The sequence below is a fragment of the Lissotriton vulgaris genome, chromosome 2_1 (assembly GCF_964263255.1).
Source record: "Lissotriton vulgaris chromosome 2_1, aLisVul1.2, whole genome shotgun sequence".
NCBI classification, from domain to species: Eukaryota; Metazoa; Chordata; class Amphibia; order Caudata; family Salamandridae; genus Lissotriton; species Lissotriton vulgaris.
In genome coordinates this window covers 2,003,717,065-2,003,739,366 of record NC_141687.1, presented here as the reverse complement: position 1 = coordinate 2,003,739,366, position 22,302 = coordinate 2,003,717,065, and the positions used below count along the sequence as shown (strand labels likewise).

Genomic DNA, 22,302 nt, shown 5'->3' with positions numbered 1-22,302 from the left:
GTTGTATGTACTTTTTTGGGCTTCAGCCTGCCCATAGGCTTTCCATTTGCTGGCTCCCATGTTGCTCCTTTATTTCTTCTACCCATTTCTTATACCCTATTCCCGTCTCTAGCCCTCCCCAAGATCAGGGACCTACTACTTCTATTCATACACAGCAGCCATTTATGTTGTTATATATTCCGGCTGTCCCCGACATGTCACTTTACGTCCCAACTCGAGTCTGAGATATATGCTCCCAGTTCAGTCTGTCCCTTCTACTGCACCACTTCCCCTGCTGCTGCAGGCAGTGCCTTCTTACGCTCGCAGACGGCTAAAAAACATAAACGTAAAAAAAACAATAGCTCTCACATTTCTGAGACCTAGTGGCTATGCCTGGGAAAAGGTTTCAGGCCATTAACACTGGTTTACCACCCAGATACGGCACAGAAAGTGGACGGCCCAACCTTTCCAAAGGGCCTTCACTGTGCGGCATTAGACTTTGCAGCATTTTTACTAAGTTTTGATCCATTTAAAGTCGATTTTTTTTAATCTACAGATTGTGCAGTATACCATGAATTATGTGGAAAATGCGGCAAAATCCGTAACTTTATGGAAATCGTTGTAGCCATAACATTCACATCATTCTAGTGGCCTAGTTTATTATAGATTTACCAATTCTCAAAATGTGACCCATTGAGGGATAATCAGATTTAATATCTTTAAAAGTGAGTGTCAAATTGCACAGTATTACAGTTTACATTTCTCAATTTGATAATTTTACCTGTTCTACCAAGGACTTGAACAAAGGCTTACACACATAAAAAATGTTAATAAATTATGCTCTATTCTTTTTGCCCTGTGCCTAATGAACTTTAAACATGTGCAACTACATCAGCTGACAAAAACTCACCAGGTCGCACAAATATAACTTTAAATACCCTTAGGCAAATGAGATCAGCCGTCATATACACACCACATATCAATTACCACCAACAATACTTTTGCGCATAAGGGAGGAGTCAAATGATGTTTGTCTTGATGCTACGATCACTACATTTAAAAATGTACCACCTGATATCTTGGTTAACAAGTGTGCAATCATTTATTCACTAGAGTATACTTTTTTTAAGTACCAATTTTTTTTTTTTTAAACTCTTTATTCGTGACTGTTACAGGATTCCTTACATTTCTGTACATTTCTTTATCGTAACATACATCAGTCTTTTCCGTTTTCAAACCCAGAAACTTGTGGGATCAGTGCATTTCAGTTTCAAATTGCTTATCAGAGCATCCCCAGGATGAGTCCCATATGTACTCCGTACCCTCCAGGATTGTGTCCGTCATAAGTAGCATACCCCAACTGTCCCTTCCTCCCCAACCGCCCGCCCACCCCCTGTCTCCTGGTCGTCCTCACTCGTACACTCCACATCCCGGGTCAAGGTGGCACTATGTATGTCTGAAGTGGTAAAAGCCGTAGGTCTGGTCTAGCCCATGTGAGTCACATTGGTGCCCTGTAGGCCTCGTCCCCCTCCCGCCATCTTTGCGAGTTCATCCCACCGGGCCTCCCGAGCAATCCAGGTCTATCTCCTCCAGGTCTATCATCATTAAGTCCCATTCCTGAGCTATAGGATATTTGCGCAGGCCCTTGCTCTCCTCGTCTCGCAGCGCCGCGGATTCTGCCTTGCCCCACTTCAGCAAGTCGCTGCGCCACGTTTCTATCTGCGGGGCCCTGGGTGACTTCCATCTCATGGTGAGCACCCTGATCGCCAGCACCAGTGCCAGGTCCGTAAACCTCAGCTGTGCCTTGCATGTCTTGGGCCGCTTTCTATTCCCCAACAGGCATGGTAACGCTCCCTCAGGGATTCGGAGTGTTGTTATGGAGTGTAGTGTATGTTTGATCGTTCCCCAGTAAGAGTGTAACTTCGGGCATGTCCACAGCATGTGGAGAATATGTGCCTCATCCTGGTAACATCTCGGGCAGCAATGTGCGGTGGCAGGGAACATCCGATGCAGCCTCTGGGGTGTAAGGTAAGCTCTGTGGAGAACCATGGCCTGTATGAACTGAAACTTAACATTCCTAGACACCCGTCTATGATGGCCTAAAATAATTTTCCACTCCCCGTCTGTAATGTTTTCCCCTGAGTCTGCAGTCCAGGACTCCCTGAGTGTAGCAATCGGTGAAGGTACATGTTCCCTGATGCCAGTGTATAGCCATTTCACTAGGTGTCTCCCCGCTCCCATGTAGTGTAAGAGATGTACTAATTCATGCTGTTCCGGTTTCGTCCTTTGCGGGGCCCAAGCCCGTCTGACATAGTGCGTCACCGAGGCGTGTAGTAGGTAGAAGCGTGAAGGTGCTCCCGTGGCCTGCACAAATGAGTCATGGTCCAGCAAGGTGTCATCGCCGAACAGGTCTCCCACCCTGTCCACTCCTGTCTCCGCCCAGGGTCGCAATCTGCGCCGTGTTAAGGTCCCCTGCGGTGTCGGGAGTCCCAGTAGTGGTATATTGTCTGCATATGGGGGGGTCCCATTCGAGTACGACAGCGCTTTCTTCCAGCAGGTCAAGGCCACGTGCAGGAGGGGGTGGCAGTCCCCAGGAATTCTAGCATTGGGCAAGAGGAGGGAGTGCAGGTCTCCCCGCGCCAGTTTGTCCTCCGTGTAAGCGATCTCATGCAAGTCCCTGCCCCCCACCCATCGGGTCAGCCATTGGAGTTGGCTGGCATAGTAGTAACTGCGCAGGTCCGGCACTCCCAGTCCGCCCTGCCTAGTATTTAGTTGCAGTTTTTTAAGGCTGATCCGCCTCCTCCCCGAGCCCCAGATAAGGGTGATCAATAATGTATTCAGTGAGGTAAATATCTGACGCGGCAGCAGAACCGGTAGGTTCACAAAATAATACAGAATGCGGGGAAGGAGGACCATCTTCGAGACCGCCACTCGTCCCATTACCGATAGGGGCAAGGATGTCCAGAAGCCCACGCTACCTCGTATGCCAGTAATGGCCCTACGGATATTACCGTCAATCTGGGTTTTTAAGTACCAATGTTGTAAAACATTGCAATGCAACTGTATTTATATTATTGTTTTTTTTATTTAATAATTATTTCCCTTTCTTTTGTAGGAAAAACCACTTTGGCTGACTCTCTCATAGCTAGCAATGGGATAATCTCCACACGACTAGCTGGAAGGGTAAGATGATAACTCATGTTTTTAATTCTGCCAGCGCAAAAAATCTTTTGTCATTAACATGAACAGAAAAGGACTTTTGGTCAACCTCCTTCAGTTATTAGTTGCATCGGGTTAGCCTCCTTGAGCCGTTATGTGTTTGAAGTGTATTTCACATTTGGATCAACCCACAAGATCATTGCGCATTCATGATTGGTTAATAGTAGTTCATGTATGGCATTGGAGGCCACATTGCTCTTGCTTTCTGCTCTCCCACCAGTTGCAATTGCTGCCAGCATGTGAACCCATCCCCCAGTAGTCATGCAAGTTGCCAGCCTAATGTGGTGATTTTTGTTGATTTGCTGTTTTTCTCCGACCGAGGAACCCCGTTGAGATGTGTACATGGATATCTCCTTATTTAATATTACTGCCACATCATGATGTTGAAGCACAATATGTTTTTGTGTGACCTCTATTTGTTTTGTCATGTAATTCTGACTTGTTTTCTGCATGTAATCCATCCACTCATTCAACCACTCCCTTATCCAACTCATTCTTAGATTTACCCCCCTCAGCTGTCAAACATGCACCCTTACTAGTTAGTAAAGACCCATTTTCATTAATATAACTGTCAAATCTATTGCCTTGCACATGCTTGTTTATTTCTATCTGAGGTAGCATTGTACGTATTAGTGTGCTACATGATCTTTGTTGGTTGGTTGTTGGGGGCTTTGTGTTTAGGTGCTGTAATATTGTTAGGTATCATCAGCATTGTGCAAGGCCATAGCTGAATACAGCATGCCTTTCAAAGGTTTTGCGTCAGATAGTAGATGAAAAGAAACAAGATTCAAATGTTTGTCATAAAGACATTCATGCCAGGAAACACAAACAGTTCCTTGGGCTGGCCCAAATTAGTTCCATGAACTTTTCTACAATACATAGCGCTCCCAGATATTTATAAGAATTACAGAGCGGGCTAGTTGGGAGGCAAACATCCATGAGCTGGCACGGTTCGCACCTTAAAGAATCTCATAGATAAAAGCAAACTTCGCCACTTTGCCAAGACCTTTGCAGCTGCCACTCTAGCTCACGTCGGAAAGGAATTACTTCCTGTACAATGGCTTAGCTACCTTACGCTTTCTTTTATGCAAACGGTAAAGCCCAAAATCCTTAACCAAGATTGCGTCCTGATGCATTGACCACCTGCAAAATGACACAATCTACTGCTTTAGTGAAAAGCTCCCCGTCAAGTCAGGTGTTAGGGAAAACATTACTTTTATTTGCGTTCGCTTTAAAAGGGCTGGTAACGGTCAGATATACAAGCCTCGTTTCACATTGATCACGCAAAAAGTGTGTTTGCTTTTAATAATTAGCAGCAAATGCCTTTTAGTCTTAGATTTTTTTGTAAGAACTGTAACTGTCTCTGTAAAGTATCTTAACGTAAAAGTCTAACTTGCAGAACACTGGTTTTGGCCTGATAAAAGTTTGAACTCCCAAAACACTCTGTCAACGCCATGCATGTGATGATTATAACGTGCTGTTATCAGTTAGTTGCACTGAACTGCAGCAAGAAACAGGACAAAGCAAAACGTGCCAGACAGAATACTGTTAAAACAGGCATTTGCAATGCAATTGGTCTCGCATTTGTGAGAGTTAGAGCTATTTGCGTTTTAAATGATAATATTTTTTACCCATGTGCTTTGGTTTGGAGTGTAGTGGATGTAGGTGGTGTGGAGTGGAATTGTGGGTTGAATTAGTATTGTTAGTTGTGGAATTCTATGAGGTAGAATTGTGTGGTATGGAGTGGATTAGAGTAGAGGAATTGTGTGTTATAGTGTGCAGTGTTTTTTTTGTGGATAGTAAAGATGTGGTATTGTGTGCACTGGAATTATTTGTAGTGCCATTGTGCATTATGGAGTGTAATTTTTTGGAATGGTATTTTGTGTTCGGGATTGGTATGTAGAGGAGTTTAATTATGTGGTGTGCTGTTGTTTTTTGTGGCATGATGTGGAATTCTGTGGTATGAATTGAATCTACGTGGTGTGTTGTGTAATTGTGTTGTCGAGTTGAATGATGTGGTTTGCTGTTGAATTATGTGGTGTGGAATGGAAATGTGAAGAGTTGAATTGTGTGGTGTGGAAGTGTGTAGCATTGAGTGAAATTATGCTGATTGTAAAGGGAAGAGAAGGGGGGTGGAGCACGTAGTGGTGAGGGAATAAGTGCTAGAGATGAGAGGGAAAAGGGAAGTGTGATGGTGGAGTGGTGAGAAATAGAAATGTTGCCGATTGCAGAAGGTGGGGGCAAAAAAATAGAAGAAAGGTGGAATCTGTAAGGAGGCTGGTGGAGCTAGAGGGGGAGGGAGTTGGAGAGGCGAAGGTAAGAGAGAGGTGGGAGATGATGGAGAGACCTTGTCGGACGTGGACATGGCAGGGTGACCGATGAAGGACGAGGAGGAAGAGAGGACAATGGAAATGGGAGACAGAGAAACAGTTAAGAAATATGTAGAAGTAGAAGGCAGAGACGCAGGTGTGAGAATGAGGGACTGTGGAAAATATGCAGGTGACGGTGGAAGAGTGGAGGTGGGAGAGGACCAGGGAATAAAAGTGGAGCAGAGGGAAACTGGGAAATAGGGGTAATGGCCAGAGTGAAAGTGAGAGCGAGCAGTGGAGGTTAACTGTTTATATTTTTTTATGGGCGATTTGTTGTCCATGTTGTCTGTGCGCAGAGTAAGTCACTGAGGAATGTGCATGAGAAGGAATGATAGGGGAGAGCAAGGTAAGGAGGAGAGGGGTAAAGTTAGTGGTGAGAAAGTGAACTGGTGAAGCTGGAGTGGGTGGAAGAATGAGTGGTGCAGGTGGAGAACCAGAGAGATGAGGGTGAGAGAATGAGTGGCGGAAGTCAGAGCAAAACTGTGAAGGTGGGGGAAGTATGAGAGAAGATGGAAAAAGAAACTGGGACCGAAGCAGCGCTCAAATGTAGGGCGGCGCAGAGTGCATCTCTGAATATATGTTCTCTGTGGTGAATACAGACCTGGGCAACCGTGTGAATCCACGGCACGAAGTGGAGACCTAGTGTAGGCTGCCTGCCCAGCACCGAGTTCAGGGTTCGCACCAAATTGTTACCTAACCCACAGTATACGCAGGGCAGCAAGCAGAAAGTAGCACATTATTTATGTGTGACACTGGGCACAAGTATAAGCCTGGCACGGCATATGGGCTCAGTAAGCCCAGATGGAAAACATGCAGGGCAGAGTATACCCACAACCTGCAGGGTGACGTTCTCGGGGTCACTGAAGTGCCATCACATCAGGGGCTGGCAGTGTGTAGAGAGGAGCAGGCAACTCAACCACAAGGAAAACTATCTCCCGCACATCCTTGTTCACCTTTATATAAAACTTTCCAAAGATAAAATCATCTGCAAATCTACTGTTCTTCCGCAGGGACCCACGTGCAGCTCTGCCAAACCAAATCACTCCTGATCTGCAGCACACTGCTGTTCCAGCACTGGAGTCCGAACAGGGCTCTTCCAATGCACCTCATTACTCACCAACAAAATGCTGCAACTCCAGCAGTTAGAGCAGCGCGCAGGCCTTTGCCGGGTCACCGCAATTTGGCCGTGGACTGCCCCCAGCTGCATGCTTTGAGCCACAAGAAACATCCCTCGTGCACTCCCCCCACAAAAAAACCTAAACCAGTGGGGAACACGTCTTACAGGGGGTTGGTGGAGACATTACTCACAAACCAGATGTCACACAGCAGCCTGCAGAATCTGACGCCACCATGCCTCACTCCAGTTCACAAGCAGGTTAGCACTTTACGTCAGAGCTCTGGCGTCATGTGAAGGTGACGTAGCCCTTTACCATCCGGGTTACAATTAGTTGGTGAAATACAGCACATAGATGTCTGTCGGTACGTTGTTTGTTATCAAAGGGTTGTGAATAATCTAGGTTACTACCATTTTATTCATTTCGGGAGGATGAAAGGCAGAGCCGCCACTACTGCGATTCGAACCTGCCCGGGATTGATGTATCTACACCCACACAGAAGGCTTTGTTAGTTGCTCAGTGAGGACAGATTAGATATATACGGCTTTTCCCCTTGAGTTAACTAACGAACAGACATTGCAACACTAGTACACCTATCCAATCATCTCTCTTCTCCCCGACCCCTTAAAAACACCCCCCCACATACACAAACACACAACTGTACTGGCACACTCACGAAATAAAACAACAGTCTCCGACCGTATTACACTACACTCCCCTTATAGTTAGAAAACACCACAGCACAGCGCTGCAGACCACTTCAAATAGAGTAGCGCTACATAACTTAGTACTGCACTTAATTCACTAAATACTGGATTCACCCACAGAACTGCACCACGCATCACTCTCTGTACGAAAATCATGTCACAGCGCATCACTAGACTGGGCATGCACACAGGCGCGCACTGCACAGCCAGGGCCTACCACAAGCCTCTGCAGCAGCGGAAGGGTGGGGACCCTCCAGGTTAGGGGCGTTGGGGCTTTCAGCCCAAGATCAATGAATATCTTTCAGTTATGGGAGATTCGGTGGCCCCTGGCTACATTCTGCAGGGGGTGAAGTTCTCATTTTACCCTACACAGCTGTGCAGAGCACTGCGCAGAGGACAGAAGGAACCACCATGTGTCACGGAAACCTCAACTATTTGAAACGTCACCCTCGAATGCGCTGCCACAAAAATGGCCGGTAGCGCTGCGCTATTTGTGCCAAATAACAATAAGAATTGAGCCTTCTGCAATCATCTGACTGCGCTAAAAGGCCTTCGTAGAGCAACTCCAGAAACAAGGTGCGCGGCCGCTAATGTTAAAGTGCGACGTACTGCCTTTGTGAAAGTAAAAGCAGGCGAGCAAGAGGAAGAGACAGCAGGCCTCTCAAGGAAGGGGGGCTCGAGCGTGGGGCAATAGCACAACATGAAGAGACGCAGCGCGCATGCGCTGCAATGCTAGGCAAGTGGGCGGGGCCTAAGGGAGACGGGCGGTCACCAACCCCACTTCCAAAGAAACCATACAGAAAACCAACGACAATAGATCTCGCCATGGCGAGCAGCGCAGACACTGCAACATAGGCGAGACCTAAAAAGCTGTACAAAGCGAGAGCATTTTGTACACCTCTTGGTACAACAAGCATTTCAACTTAGTGATAGCGTTGAAATCTGACTCTGACCGTGACTGCTTCTGACTGCTAGTTGCTATGGAGATGCTTTCTTCGGTTCAGATTTTACAGGTAAGGGGGGAGAGGGGGTGACGGGGTTTTTGTTGAAAAAAAGGCGTGCAGCTGCCATTGGCTGCTTCTCCAGGAACAAAAGAAGGTGCGTGGCCGTTTTAGTGAAAGCGTGCTGCGCTTTCAACATAAATAATGCATATAAAAGGGGCCAGTTCCCCAAAAAATAAAGGTGCGCGACCGCTACAATAAAAGCTTGTCGCACTCCACATAAAACAAGCTTGCTGTAATTCTTCAAACACTACAGAGTGGACATGCACTCTGCACGTCCCAAGTTAGAGCCTGTTGGTGAAGGTATGACATGCAAAGCTTCTAAACAGAGCACCCCTGACCGGGTTCCTGTGCACAAAGAGGTCTACGTACTCACAGGACTGGAGCCGGAAACGGCCCACTCCAAAATGTCAAGCCCCGATGCTGGCGGCAAGCAGCACCTCAAGCAGCAACAGGGTAGGTGCTGCTCCTCCATTGACAATGCTGGCGTCTCGCGAGTGAGTGGGGCGTCTGCCATTATTAAAATGAGAATGCGTTGCGCGCTCCATATACAAGTAGCGCCCCCCATTGTCCAACGAGTGCTGTGTGGGTGCGCTGCAAATTCAATCGCCGCTATTGTCCCACATTATTCATTAAATAAAATAATGCTCAAAGACTAAATAATTGTTAAGAGACAGCGGTCCCTTACACAGTGAATCTATATAAATTGCCACAATATTTCAATCAAGATTGGGTCTATTAGTGTCTGAATGGACGGATTTTGAATTTTATTAACACACAATGAAATCAAGACAATACATAAACAATTAGTGAGCAGGACGTGACAGGGTATTGGGTAATCAGCTGTTTCTTATTAATTACTACCGCCCTTGGTGCCTTCTGACTATAAAGGTTCCCTTGTTCCTTTTCTGCAAAGACTAAATAAAGCATCCCGTGTAACGAGCGTAGTAAAAGGTCCAGTCCTTATGGGCTGTAACAAATGGAGACAAGGTGGTACCAAGGAGGTACTAACAAGCCTCATAATGAATCTGAAGCCAGCATTTACCAAGAACAATGACACAAGCCAATGACAAATATGGGCAGAGAGTGGGCGGGCTTAAACTGCATACTCTATTACAGCATGCCTAAATAGACTGTCCTGTTTAGAACTCCAGTGGTGGACCTTTGTCTTTTGCTAGTCTATTATGTGAACAGTGATGTTCATGGAGATTCTTTGAAAGTAATTATGGTGGGTATATTGTTTATGACATCCTTAGTTGACGCTTCTTGTTGCATGGGTGCCCTAATTAAAATGTACTAGAATAATTTACCTTATGCTGCAGTCTGCGTAGACATGCATTCATTTGGATCAGGGCTTAGTTTGTACCACCTTCTATTAAATATGCACACAAAGAGGCAGAAACAACCCTCTCTCCCCTGGCATAAAAATCTCCAATTATTTTTTTTTTATTTCTGACGATAATTTCAGCATATTTTGTCTATGTCATTAACTTTTATAAACTGCTGCTTCCCTCTAGAAAGTCAGATTTCATTATCTCTCTTTAATTTAAGTTGAGGTACCTGGACAGCAGAGAAGATGAACAAATCCGAGGAATCACTATGAAATCCAGTGCCATTTCACTGCAGTTTACTAAAGGTATGCATGAATACTACAGGAACTTAACACTGACACAATACAATTATTTCTACACGTTTTTCCGAAGTTTAAAATAGTCTGTATCTAATCTGTTTTAGCAAAATAACTTTTGAGACTTTATATTATTAACAAGTTGTGTCCTGATAAATTCTTGGTTCGGGGGTGGTGGGTTAAAATACAGAATTTGTACTCTGAAGTAATAAACCAAAGTTTACTGTAATTTATGTGTTATAGTTTTGCCTAAAAAGCTCGTCTAAGTTAAAAAATCTCAACAGTTCATTTGATATAATTTAAAGGTGGGAGGGGGTCTACATATTTTAGGGTTCATTTAAGCTGTAGCATCCCAATAGTAGATAATTTTCTATAGTCCAGCCTTGACTTTTAGAATATTGTATAGCACAGGGGTTGTTAACATTTTGACTTCTGTGGACTCCCACTTACTGATCACTGGAACCCGGGAACCCACACTGAATCATTATTGGAATCCGGGCCCCCCACTTAGGGGTCTATTAGAATGTTGGGCGGATCGCCACTGCCCGCACAGTGGTGAGATCCAGCCGACATTCTCCTTCGCCCGCATGCCATTTGCCCCCGCCATATTAGTATGGCGGGGGGACCCCGGCGGACGGAAAGACCGTCCGCCGGTTTTCTGCCGGTCACACAGGTGACCGGGCGGAAAAGGGGCCTGATGTGGTGGCGGTGTCTGCTAGACCCCGCCATCCATATTATGATGGCATCGGGAAGCAGCGTTTCCTTGGCGGTGTTGCCGCCACGGAAAGGCATGCAGTTTCCTCAGTTGGGTGCCCGTTGCTGTCCCCCAGAATGTTGCGGGGTGGGCGGGCACATGAGGGTACCTATGGTACCCCCGTGCATTTGCATGGATGACGTGGCAGGCACCACAAGGTGCCTGCCACGATGTGCATGCAAATGTGCACATGCCTTTTTTGTATTGCGGCAGGTGCTACTGACAGCACCGCCCGCCGCAATGCAAAAAATGCGGGATGCGCCCGCCAGTGTGGCGGGCGCATCCTAATTGCCCATGCGGGACCGCCTCCCCCTTAGCTGGTGGTCCCATTTCCCGGGGCGATGGATTGCGGACAAAGTCCGCCCGCGATCCTAATATACCCCTTAGTCTTTACTAGAAGCCCGGGACCCCAGCCTAAGCATTTTCAATAATTGGAACTGCAAAACAGTGCACCAAACAAATACACACATGATGAAATATTATATTTTAATCACAAACATAAAAAAGAATATCAAAATATTAATTTTAATGGGAAGGATGGAGATTTTCTAAGTTCAATGAGGCCACTCATTATCCATGCTATATCCTATTGGACACAGTTTACCTGCTTCAACGAACCAATATGAGGATACTAACTTATTTTTAGCCTACAATTTCAAATTCCTTCACATTTAGAGAGAATTTAAAAAAATCAGTTTTACATTTTTCTTCATTTATAAACTATTTATTAATCTGTTAATTTTATTTATTTAATTTTCTAAGCAGTTGTGGACCACCCGGGTAGGCTTTAAGGACCTCATGGGTCAACGGAGCATAGATTGGGAACCACTGGTGAAGCAGATAACAAAGCTGTTGCATAGCATTTGTGAAATGCGAGGTTCCAGAGACACTCCACAGATAGCTGGGCTCAAACTAGAATATTCTTGACCTATGGTACTCTAGATGTTTTGTGGTTTTATTTGAAACACATGCTGTATAGTTAGACACCCTGGACACTTGTGGGATTCTACTAAAAACAGTAGCGTGGCCAAAAATATCAGAAGCTATTCTCATCATCATCTGCATGGGCGCATCTCTTTTGTAAAAATGGCCTCGCAATCTACCTTGTAAGATGACTTTGATTGTGGGCTGCAGTTCATCAGAGCCAGTTCTTTACCTCTCTGTTCTGGTAATGGCCCTTAAAGTTTTTGACCTTGAAGAATTCCTGGATTAGCAAAGTGGCAACCTTTTCAAAAGCCCTTAGCAGAAATAGAACATTAGTAAATGGACAATAATTAGCTAAGTCTCTTGGGTCTAGGTTGGACTTATTTCAATAATTTTGTGACAAAGGTTTGCTTTAAGTGCCACCCAATAGCACCCGCCTGGCAGGCCTGATGAACATAACCAGGATCGAATAAAGCTACTTTATAAATGTTGTGCAACTCTTGATAGTCACAGGTTACTCAAAGCGTCTATTGGTTTGTACCATTAAGCTTTTATTAAATGTTATATAAGCATTTTCTTTATGCTGTCTACATGTTGATGTGTTTAAAGCCATTGATTAAATAATTGCCCATATGTCCTCTGGAATAATAGTTCCCAGATCCCTCTCCAACATGTGTTTATTAGTCATTGGAGAACCTCCAATAGCCTGTACAGTTGTCTCTAGTGTATGAAGAATGTTGGTTCTATCAATATGAAACACTGAATTAGGGAGAAAAATTAGGGCTCCTCAACCGAATAAAACACATTCTTTGACAGCCAGGTTTCACTTTTATTTTTAGTATCTGAGGTTCCTGTTCCCTCTGATGTAGACTATTTAAAAAAAATATTAATATTTAAAGTTTTAGGGGAGAAAGGGCCATGAAATAGTAAAACGCCATTCTGAAGTCACTGTTCACGGTTGACCTAGGTGCAAAGTGTAGGCTAACCATAATGGAGCGGAGGTCGGCTGCATAAAGGGAGTTGTACCTTATGACTTTTCCAAAACCACTTTATTGATTTTATATTTAAAGAGCATGGGATTTAGCCCGCTAATCTCCAGGCACAATTTTATAAAACATGTTTTGAACTGTATTACACGCCATATCGGATCGCTAAGTGGGGAGAGGAGAAAAGCACATTTTGTCCAAGATGTGTACTTTATAAAGCGGGTCTGATACATATGTCCGCCACTTGCTGGGAACTCATCCCGTTCATACGAGAAATAGAGATTTTTCTGGAGGGAAAGCTACAGATACAGGTGAAAATTACTCCACAGGTAATAATACTTGGAATACATAACCTGGGTTTAGATGAAGGTGGGGCCTTGATCTGTATAGCTATGGCAGTCTTTAGAATTTTTATAGCATCGATATAGCATGACCCTAATCCACCAAACTTTCATCAATGGTTAGCCAACCTATTGAAAACTTATAGCCTCGAGAAAGCTATGTATGATCGAAGGGGTATTAGGCTAAAAAGAAAGGAGGTAAAATCTGGAAACCCCTCTCTACCTGGAGGGATCAAGTGGAGGAATAGTTTTTTGGGATGATTTACCGTTAAGGCATAAAGCCTGTAGAGATTTCACATACACACTTTATTGAAATATTGCACCAACTTGCCTGCTAGAACTTGACGTAATGATGCATCTGCACTTTGGGAGTTGTTATCAATCGAATTTAGAATAGTGGGTGATTCGGATAAGTGAATCATGGCTGAGAATGTTATAATGCCTGTCGTTATTTCATATATGCACTTTATTGAAACGTTGTTCCTTAATAACGTGGCTGTTCTAAACCAATGTAAGGTAGTACTTGCGCTCTAGGAGATGGCTTGTTTAAGAATATGGGAGGAAGAGGAGGATTATATCTTGGCTAGATAAGCAAAAGTGTTGAAAGATTTTCTGAAAATATACTCTCTCAGATGCTGGAACTTTGCACTTTATTAACTAAGTTGCTACTATGTAAGATGGTGGATTGCATATGTATAATGAGTATAATATATAAGACAAAATGCACTTTATAATAATAAGAAGGGATGTATATGCGGTTAAGAGGATGAATATGTTTGTAGTGTCACTTCTTTTGATTTTTATCTGATGTTTGATAAAGTTTGCTCCATAGGATTTGTTTGTCAAACTTGTTTTTATTGAGTTTATGCAAGACAAGTAACATGACACATGTTAAAACAATCATTCATTCTGTTCAGAAAGTGCTGACAGAAACCTATTTCCAGGTACGGAGTAATGCTTTTGATACGAGTCGTGTCCTTCGCAGGTAGCTATGTAAGGATTACCAATACATTACAGTCAACAATTTCGTCTTTAAACTGAACCCTCCCGTTCATCTCAACCCTTCCCCCTCCCAAGAGCCCATCCGTAAAATTATTTTTATTATCGTCATATCAAAGATTGCAAAAACATAAAGTAAGTGCGTTGAGACTTAAAACAGATCAAGGCAACCAAGCCTTTTGAAGGCTGTCGTCTAATACAAAGTAGGCACTCCAAGCTACTCCGTTCTATGTTATCTATAAGCTGAGTACAGTTTTCAGTAATTTAAAAGCTCTGAGTGATTCGAATAAATGAATAATGCCGTCAGCCCGTATTTCTTTTGCTATGAGGTTTTAATAAGTCACTGTCCAACTGGGAGGTGTCCTAAGGGAGAAGTACAAAGCCCATAACAATTCGAAATTAAACCCCAAAACGGAAATTAGGAAAAAGAAAAACCCACCCCAAACCCTCCCACAAAAAGGACCGTGGCGTCAATCTTTCAACAGTGTAACACAGGAGTAGATCAGATATGGTGGACCTTAGAAATGGAAGAGGTGATGGAAAGAGGGCAAACTCGCCTGCGGCAGCCCCCGCGTGAGGAAGGTGACTAATGGGCCCCACTTGTATTCAAGTTTTTGTAGTCGTCTCGGAAGATATCAGACATCCTCTCAAGAATTGATAGCCTCCAGAGCGTAGAATGCCAAAGAGAGACAGCGGGTGCTTCCGTCTACTTCCAAGCGGCCGCTATCGCAACCTTTGCCGCCCCAATGCAGGTCCACATAATGGCCTTATTGGCCTTGGTTTGGTATTCTAGAGACTGGTTGCGCAGGCCCAGCAGGATCTCTGCCATAGTAGTCGGGATAGGGTAGCCCAGAATCTCTTTAATGTGTGCAAAGATCTCCTCCCAGAATGGTCTGATGGTCGGGCAATCCCACCAGATATGTTGGAAGTCCCCCACCAGTCCACAACCCCTCCAGCATAAGTCCGATGTAGTTGGAAAGATGCGTTTAAGCTTAGAGGGGTACATATACCAGTCCATCATCGTTTATAGGTGCGCTTCCCGTAGTTACACAGAATGGTTAAATTTTGTAATGTCTGACCATATGCCTCTCCATTCCCTATCAGAAATTATGTGTTGGAGAATATCCTCCCACATGGATATGTATCGAGGCCTTGGGGAGTGCATGGAGCTGAGTAGGTATTTGTAGAGGAAAGAGATCACCCCCTTCATGGAACTAGCCGTCTGGACAAATGATTGAAATTTGGTATGTGCGGGTAGGTGGCCCAATGTTTGAATTGCAGGTAATGAAAGTGTTCTAGCTGCTCCAGACTATAGTCCCGTCTGCAGTTTTCAAAGGTGAGTATATCAGTGTTGTGAAAGAGATCCTGGTGAAGCTAGATGGCCCATTCATTCTAGGAACTTGGCTATGGCTATTTGATGGCTGACTTAAAATGTGTATAATAGTATGTATGAGTACAACATGCTGTGATAAGGTCCTGTTAAAATGTGAAAAAGGCTGCTATAAAAATGTGTTAAGATTAATAGAATTGTGAAAAGAAAGGGACTTTGGGGTCCATTAGGATGGCGGACGGATCACCACCGCCATGCAGGCGGTGGCGATCTGTCCGCCATCCCTGCCCGTCTGCCACCTTTCTTCCCCCCGCCATTTTACGATGGCTGGGGGGACTGTGGCGGAGGGGAAGACCGTCCGCCACTTTTCCGCCGCGGTCGGCTTGCGACCGCGGCAGGGGGGTGGGGGGTGCACATGGAGGTACCTATGGGACCTCCCAGCATTTCAATGTACACCATGACAGGCACCGCACAGTGCCTGTCATGTTGTGCATTGAAATGTACAACGTGCATTTTTTGCATTGCGGCGGCAGGTGCTTCAAGCACCGCCCGCCGCAATAAAAAAAAATCCGGGATGCACCCGCCACTGTGGCGGATGCATCCTAATTTGGGGCACGGTTCCTCCGCCCTTGTGGCAGACGGACTTTGTCCGTCCGCCATCATAATGGACCTATAAGTTTGGAAAATACAGGACTAGATAAGAGAAAAGACTTTGGATAAATGACTTGTTAAATTGCAGATTTGAAAAACCCATTAGGCAATCAGGCAATGTTTTGTCCCCTAAGGAGATTTTCCGGATAGCCAAATCTCTGATCACCATACCCCAAAAATCCCCAATCAGGAAGATGCTCTTCCTAGGTGCAATAGCCTTGCAGAATTCTTCCATCAAAAAATTGAACTCATTACCCGCTCCTTCCATCTCTCCCAGGACGTCGCAGGTGAGACTGACACCAGGAGCCCTCCCTGCTGTTCCCTCGCTGAGTTCCCTTTATTAGATGAGGACTCCTTGAAAGCAATTTTACCCAAAGTAATCTCGGGCTCTCCACTGGACCCTGCTCCTCCCCGGTTTCTCTCCTTTGTCACCAGTACAATAAGCCCTGTTATCCTGACAACTATAAATGGCTGCATTTCGGCTACTACGGTCCCCCTCGAATGGAAGCAGGCCTTGGTAAAGGCCCTGCTGAAAAACCAACCTTGGATCCCACCAACCTGTCTAACTACCGACCCATATCCCTCCTTCCCTGGCTTAGCAAGATAACCGAGAAACACATAAACTCTGTTCTAGTTCAATATCTCGAAATCAACAACTTACTCCACATATCTCAGACAGGCTTCCAGCCCCGTCAAGGGACAGAGACGGCTCTCCTGGCCGTGACCGAAGAGGCCCGAAGACTTATGGACCAGGATGGCTCAGCTGCTATCATCTTGTTGTACTTCAGGGCCGCTTTTGACACTGTGGACCACAAGATCCTGCTGAGCCGGTTGAAAAAATTAAGAGTTACCCATTCAGCTCTCTCCTGGCTACAATCATTTCTTAAAGACCGGGTTTTTCAGTTGTTTGAAGATAATGTCTTCTCGGACTGCTGGCCGCTTGGTTGTGGGGTTCCCCTGGGCTCTTCCCTGAGCCCCACACTTTTTAATACTTATATGGCACCACTGGCCGAGGTTGTTCTACCATTAGGAATACAAATAATAACTTACGCCGATGACACCCAATTGGTGGTATCCCTGAACCACCCAGAGGGCTCATCGTGCTCCCTCGGCAGCAGCCTAGAGGCTGTAGCCTATTGGATGAAACTTTTCCATTTAAAACTAAACAGCGACAAGACCCAGCTCATGTTTCTGGCCAAACTACCATCTCCCCTATCATCACAGATCTGGCCGACCTGTCTGAACCCAATGCCTAGTCCAAAACAGCAGATCAAGAGTCTCGGCATTTGGCTTGACAGCTCTCTGGGCTTTAGCCATCAGGCCACCACTCTAGCAGCAACCTGCTATGGCTTGCTTAGGATGCACAGGAAAGTCCTGCCCCTACTTCCCTTCAATGCCAGAAGGATTATGGTACAGGCCCTGATTTTGTCTCGCCTTGATTATGGGAACGCACTGTACCTGGGTTGCCCCACAGTCCACCCTCCAAAAACTCCAGGTGGCTCAGAATAGCGCGGCCCGCCTTTTGCTCCAAATCCCCCGGAGACAATCGGCCAAACCCGCCTTGAGGACGCTGCACTGGCTCCCCATCCGTGCCAGAGTTCAGTTTAAATCCCTGTGTCAGGTCCATAGAGCCATGTGGAAAACCGGCCCAGCCATCTTACGTTCTCTTATCACACCCTATCAACCCCTAAGGAACCTCCGGTCCAGCTCAGCCTTTCTCTCCACCACCAGGAAAGTTAGCCGGGCCAAGTGGGGTGGCCGATCCTTTTCCCTGAATGTATCCAACCTATGGAATTCCCTGCCCTCTCCTCTGTGCTGCAAACCTAACATTCAGATTTTTCGCAGGCTCCTTAAGACTCACCTTTTCTGCACTCTCCCCTAAATCTCTCTGCCATCTTCATGCAATCCGCAAGAGCTACGAGGCCTAAGGGTAGAATGCTCTATACAAATACAATTTTCATTTGATTTCATTTTGCTGGTCCAAGGATGGGGTGGGGGTGGCACTGGCACGGGGTAAACATGGCTAAACATATGTGTGTGATCTCTAGAAGGAATTGGACTTATTTTTGTATATTCTCTGTTTTCTCACTCAATAAAAAGATTTTTTTTAAAAGAAGAGCATGGGATTTAAAGCAAATGGTAGCTGACACCAGGTTAAATCTACAGGATACTTAAATTTCAACGTGTAGAGGATGTATCTCCTACAACATTCACCTTAAGACAATTGACTCTCAGCATAAGCAATGTTCCATGATAAACAACAAACGCATAACTGTTCCATTTGGATGCAGGAAGCATAGTGGGCCCCCTTTGTAGGAGAAGAGGAATGAAGCGGCCCGTAGGCTTGCTTATTCTTGGGATGTCTAAGAAAGGGTGGGTGGGGGGGCATACGCACCAGGGCAGCAAGATATCTATAGTGTATGCAGTCTGGTCTATTTATGTTCAGGGCGGGAGGTCATCATTGTCGACCAGTGATTTATGGTTACGCACTAGATGATCCCAAACATTGGAACAGTCCAAGTCCACACTATTCTTCTCATATTAAGGCAGTACCTTAATCCTGGGCCCAGTGCTGGAGATCAGAGTGCCAAGTCGCTGTTGAGGGGGGGGTGTAGTCTGAGATTTCCAACAATGGGTAATAGCTCGATGTGCACGCAGTAGAGCAAGATCCAGGAATCTGGTTGTGACTTTGGCTATTTTAGCCTGAGAGTAACATCTAAAAAGTCCCAACCGAGAGGAGCGTTCAAGTCGCCTTTCTGTGAGCCATGTAAGTACAGAGAGGACTGACACCCAGAAGAGGTTAAATTTTATTCACCCCCATAGCATGTGAGCCAGGTGAGCTAGAGTTGACTGGCATCGAGGACAGTTTGGGGATGTCCCGGGTGGTATATGGTGCCTGTAGTGCAGTATGTGTTGTGGGTTCACTTTGAGGGTTTAGTCACAACTGGAACATCACCATGCGGATATTGCCATAGGTGAGAAATTCCCCAGCCTGGAGCTTATTTCGCTCACTATAGGCTGGAAAATCTAATAAGAGGCCATCCTCAAATAAGTACCCTACAATGGTCAGCCCAGATTTCCCCCAGTTGAGGAGTTCATCCACGGAAAGTGCATAGTGTTGCAATGGGAATCCCAGTAAGAGTATTGATGGGGTGTAAGTGGTTATTCCTTTGGTGTATTATAACACATTATGGAGGCAAGTGTGTGCTACCTCCAGCAATGGAGCTACGAGTCTCACATGGGTGCCTTGGGGGAACAACCAAGTGTGCAGTGCACCCTTTTTGATCTGGGATGTTTAAGGACTGCCTCAGTCAAGTGAAGTCCAGTCAGACAATAAGCTGCCCACTGCAGTTTGGCCATGCAGTATTAGGCCTAGAAATCTGGGGTTCCAAAGCCTCTGGATTCGGGAAGAAGGAGAAGTTTGGTTAGTGCTATGTGTGCCGACCCGTGTTCCTGATCTGTTAAAGAAGAATATTGTTTAAATCCTGTAACACTTTTGCTGGAATTAACACCAGTAAATTAGTAAAGCGGTATAATAAACGTGGTAGGACTACCATTTTGGAAAGGGCATTATTGTGAGGAGTACGGTGTTCCAGAATATTACTTGGGATCTGGTGGTAAACATCACAGTCCCTATGTTGCCCTCAAGGAGGTCTGTAGGGGATATGGAATTTGTTAAGTCCTAGGTGTTTTAAGGAGTGTGGGGCTCAGTGCAATCTGTCAGTGCCAAACATAAGGTCACGGGGAGGACTGTTGCGCTTCAGGAGGAAAAAATATGTTTTGGTGAGGTTAACTTGGAAGCCGGAAAAGGCATAAAATGTTTTCAGCGACATTGTTAAGGGGATAAGGTCCATTCGGGAGTCAATCAAGAACAGCAGCATATCGTCTGTAACTTCTGACTTAGTCTCTGAAATGAAAGTCAAAATCCTCCAATGGGATATAGTTCAAGGCTGTTTGCTGTTAAGTTATCTCGAAGTAGGGGGGCGTGGCGAGCCGTCGATCATGGCGGACCCAAACTGATTGAGCTCCGGAGCCCGAGCGCAGTTTCCCTGAATTGCTGTCTCTCGGCAAGCAGCATCCTGGTGCCATAACTCCACCCTCTCTGAGGCAAGACGTGAAGTGTGGGCCGCGGCCTGTGAGGAGACTGCTGGCCGGGAGGAGGCCGACTGACAACGCCGGATGAAGTGTTTCCAGAGCGGAGATCCGCGGCGACGCCCGGCTTATACAGATCACCTGATCCATGACCAGAACAGATTCTCAGCCAGTAGGTGTGTGAGGTGCGGGCCCGAACTGCAGCCGGAGGCTCGGGACTGGTGCGGTGGTGACGCGGCCTCCGAGTGATTCCGGGTGTGTCTGGAGCTGCGTAGTCGGAGGGTGGAGCTGCCCGAAGGTAGGCCTGATCTGGAATGCATCGCTGCGCTGCACGGAGTCGATGGGTGAGCGGGGCCCCCCCTTCGTGTGAGCGACCAGGTGTCTGTTTTGGGGACCCCCTCCATCCCTAGGTGCCCGCCTGACTTTGGCCCAGTGCAGTGGGCATCTCCTGAATGCTGGAACCCTCGGCTGCCCTGACTTGCACGAAGGCCATAAATTGCAGATCGAGCCGACTCCCTCTGGAGTACTCTTTGCATTTCTTCACCCCCCCCAAACCCCCCCCCCCCGGCCCCCCACCCACACACGCTGGGAGTGTGCATCTTCTTGTTTCCTCCCCTCTCCTGAATCACGATGAGAGCTGGAGCGACGGAGGAGTGGAGCATGTGCTGATTGCCCCCACCAACCATATTCTGTGAGGGGGTGGCGCGTGGCCTCACGCGCGGCATCGGCTGTGTGGGAGACAGTGGTACGGCGTTGGAGGGCATGTTTATTGTTCTACTTTCTCAACCCCCCATGCCCCCAAGACATAGTTGGGGGTACTTTAAATGAAATTCTGCAGCGGCTGGGACCCTGGGATGCAGTTGGGCCCTCAGGATTGACAGCGCCCAGCGCCTCGCCAACGGCCAGCAGTGGTGCTGACTGAACACTTGCTCCATTGCACACAGATCTCTGCGGGGGATACAACTAGTTTATGCACATTCTGCAGGAAGTATTATGCACTTAGTGTTTGGCTGTACGTTCCAGGGCCTGAACTTATGGGGGGCCTCAAGATTCCATCACATCACTAACGGGTGCAACTTAGAGAGAAGGATTGGCAGTGGGACCCACATGGTGCACGCCACACTCCTGTAGTCATGTGAATGCCCAGAATTGAGACACTGAATCTACGAATCTGGGGGCTGCTGGATAGTCCGTGTCCCCCCACTAATTTATCACCGGCTCGCTTCAATTGCGCAGTATGGAAAGCACACACTGTACGCTGGGGCCAAAGAGACATTCTTCCTAATACTGAACACATTGTACATTGCAAGCTCCTAGGCACTAGAGGGGAGTTGACCGGTGCGAAACACAGAGGGAGGTAGGCCGCCCACAGGGAAAACCGCAGGAGGCAGCCGCTACTAATTCTCAGGACATAGATGATAGGGACCCCAATACGAGTATGCAGTTACCTAATACAGTTCCACCCATGGGTGAAACGGGAGCCCAAGACAAGTTGGACTTGATACTTAGTGAGTTCCGGGAATCCAGGAAAGGCATAGAGCAGCAAATAAGCAGTCTCACCACTGGTTTTACCCTACTTAAGGCGGACCATGACAAATTAGCCCCCATGGTGAAGGATTATAGCTCCACTCTAGATGATCTAGTGCCACAACACAAAGAAGACACAAAACAGCTCCATGCACTCCAAAAGCAAGTCACAGGACGGATGGACAGGGTGGAGGACACAGAGGGCAGGGCAAGAAGCAATAATATCCGCATCATTGGGCTTCTGGAATGAAGCGAGGGGACGGAGGCGGCAACCTACATGAAACAATGGTTCCGTACACATGTGGCCCCCGAGGGCCTCTCAGATGACTTCTGCTTTGAGGGGGCGCACCACATCCCTACAGGAAAACCGAGGGTGGGTACACCGTCGAGACCCTTGATAGTAAGAATCCTTAACTACAGGGACCATGATGTGCTGCTCCAGAAAGCACGAGAGAAACCGCAGATCCAATTTGAGAACTGTTGGGTATAATTAAATCCTGACTATACTTTAATGGTATAACGTCGTCGATCTTCTTATCAGGCGGTGAAGAAGAAGTTGCGTACCATGAATCTCAAATATGCGCTGCTTTTCCCTGCCTGTTTGAAGATAATCTATGATCAAAAGACATACTTCTTCGAAAGCCCGAAGGATGAGGAGTAGTGGATTGAAGTGATGGACCC

At 46.3% G+C, this 22,302-nt stretch overlaps 1 protein-coding gene across 4 annotated transcripts in view; it reads left to right on the top strand.

Annotated features, from left to right (window-relative positions):
- The window catches only part of EFL1 (elongation factor like GTPase 1), a 1,188,367-nt gene that overhangs the window by 33,482 nt on the left and 1,132,583 nt on the right, over positions 1 to 22,302 (top strand). For all 4 annotated transcript variants that reach the window (XM_086958226.1, XM_086958223.1, XM_086958224.1 and 1 more), the window contains exons 3-4: positions 3,095 to 3,162; positions 9,942 to 10,026. In XM_086958226.1, the coding sequence (XP_086814352.1) occupies positions 3,095 to 3,162; positions 9,942 to 10,026 (153 nt within the window). The remainder of the gene's footprint in view (positions 1 to 3,094; positions 3,163 to 9,941; positions 10,027 to 22,302) is intronic.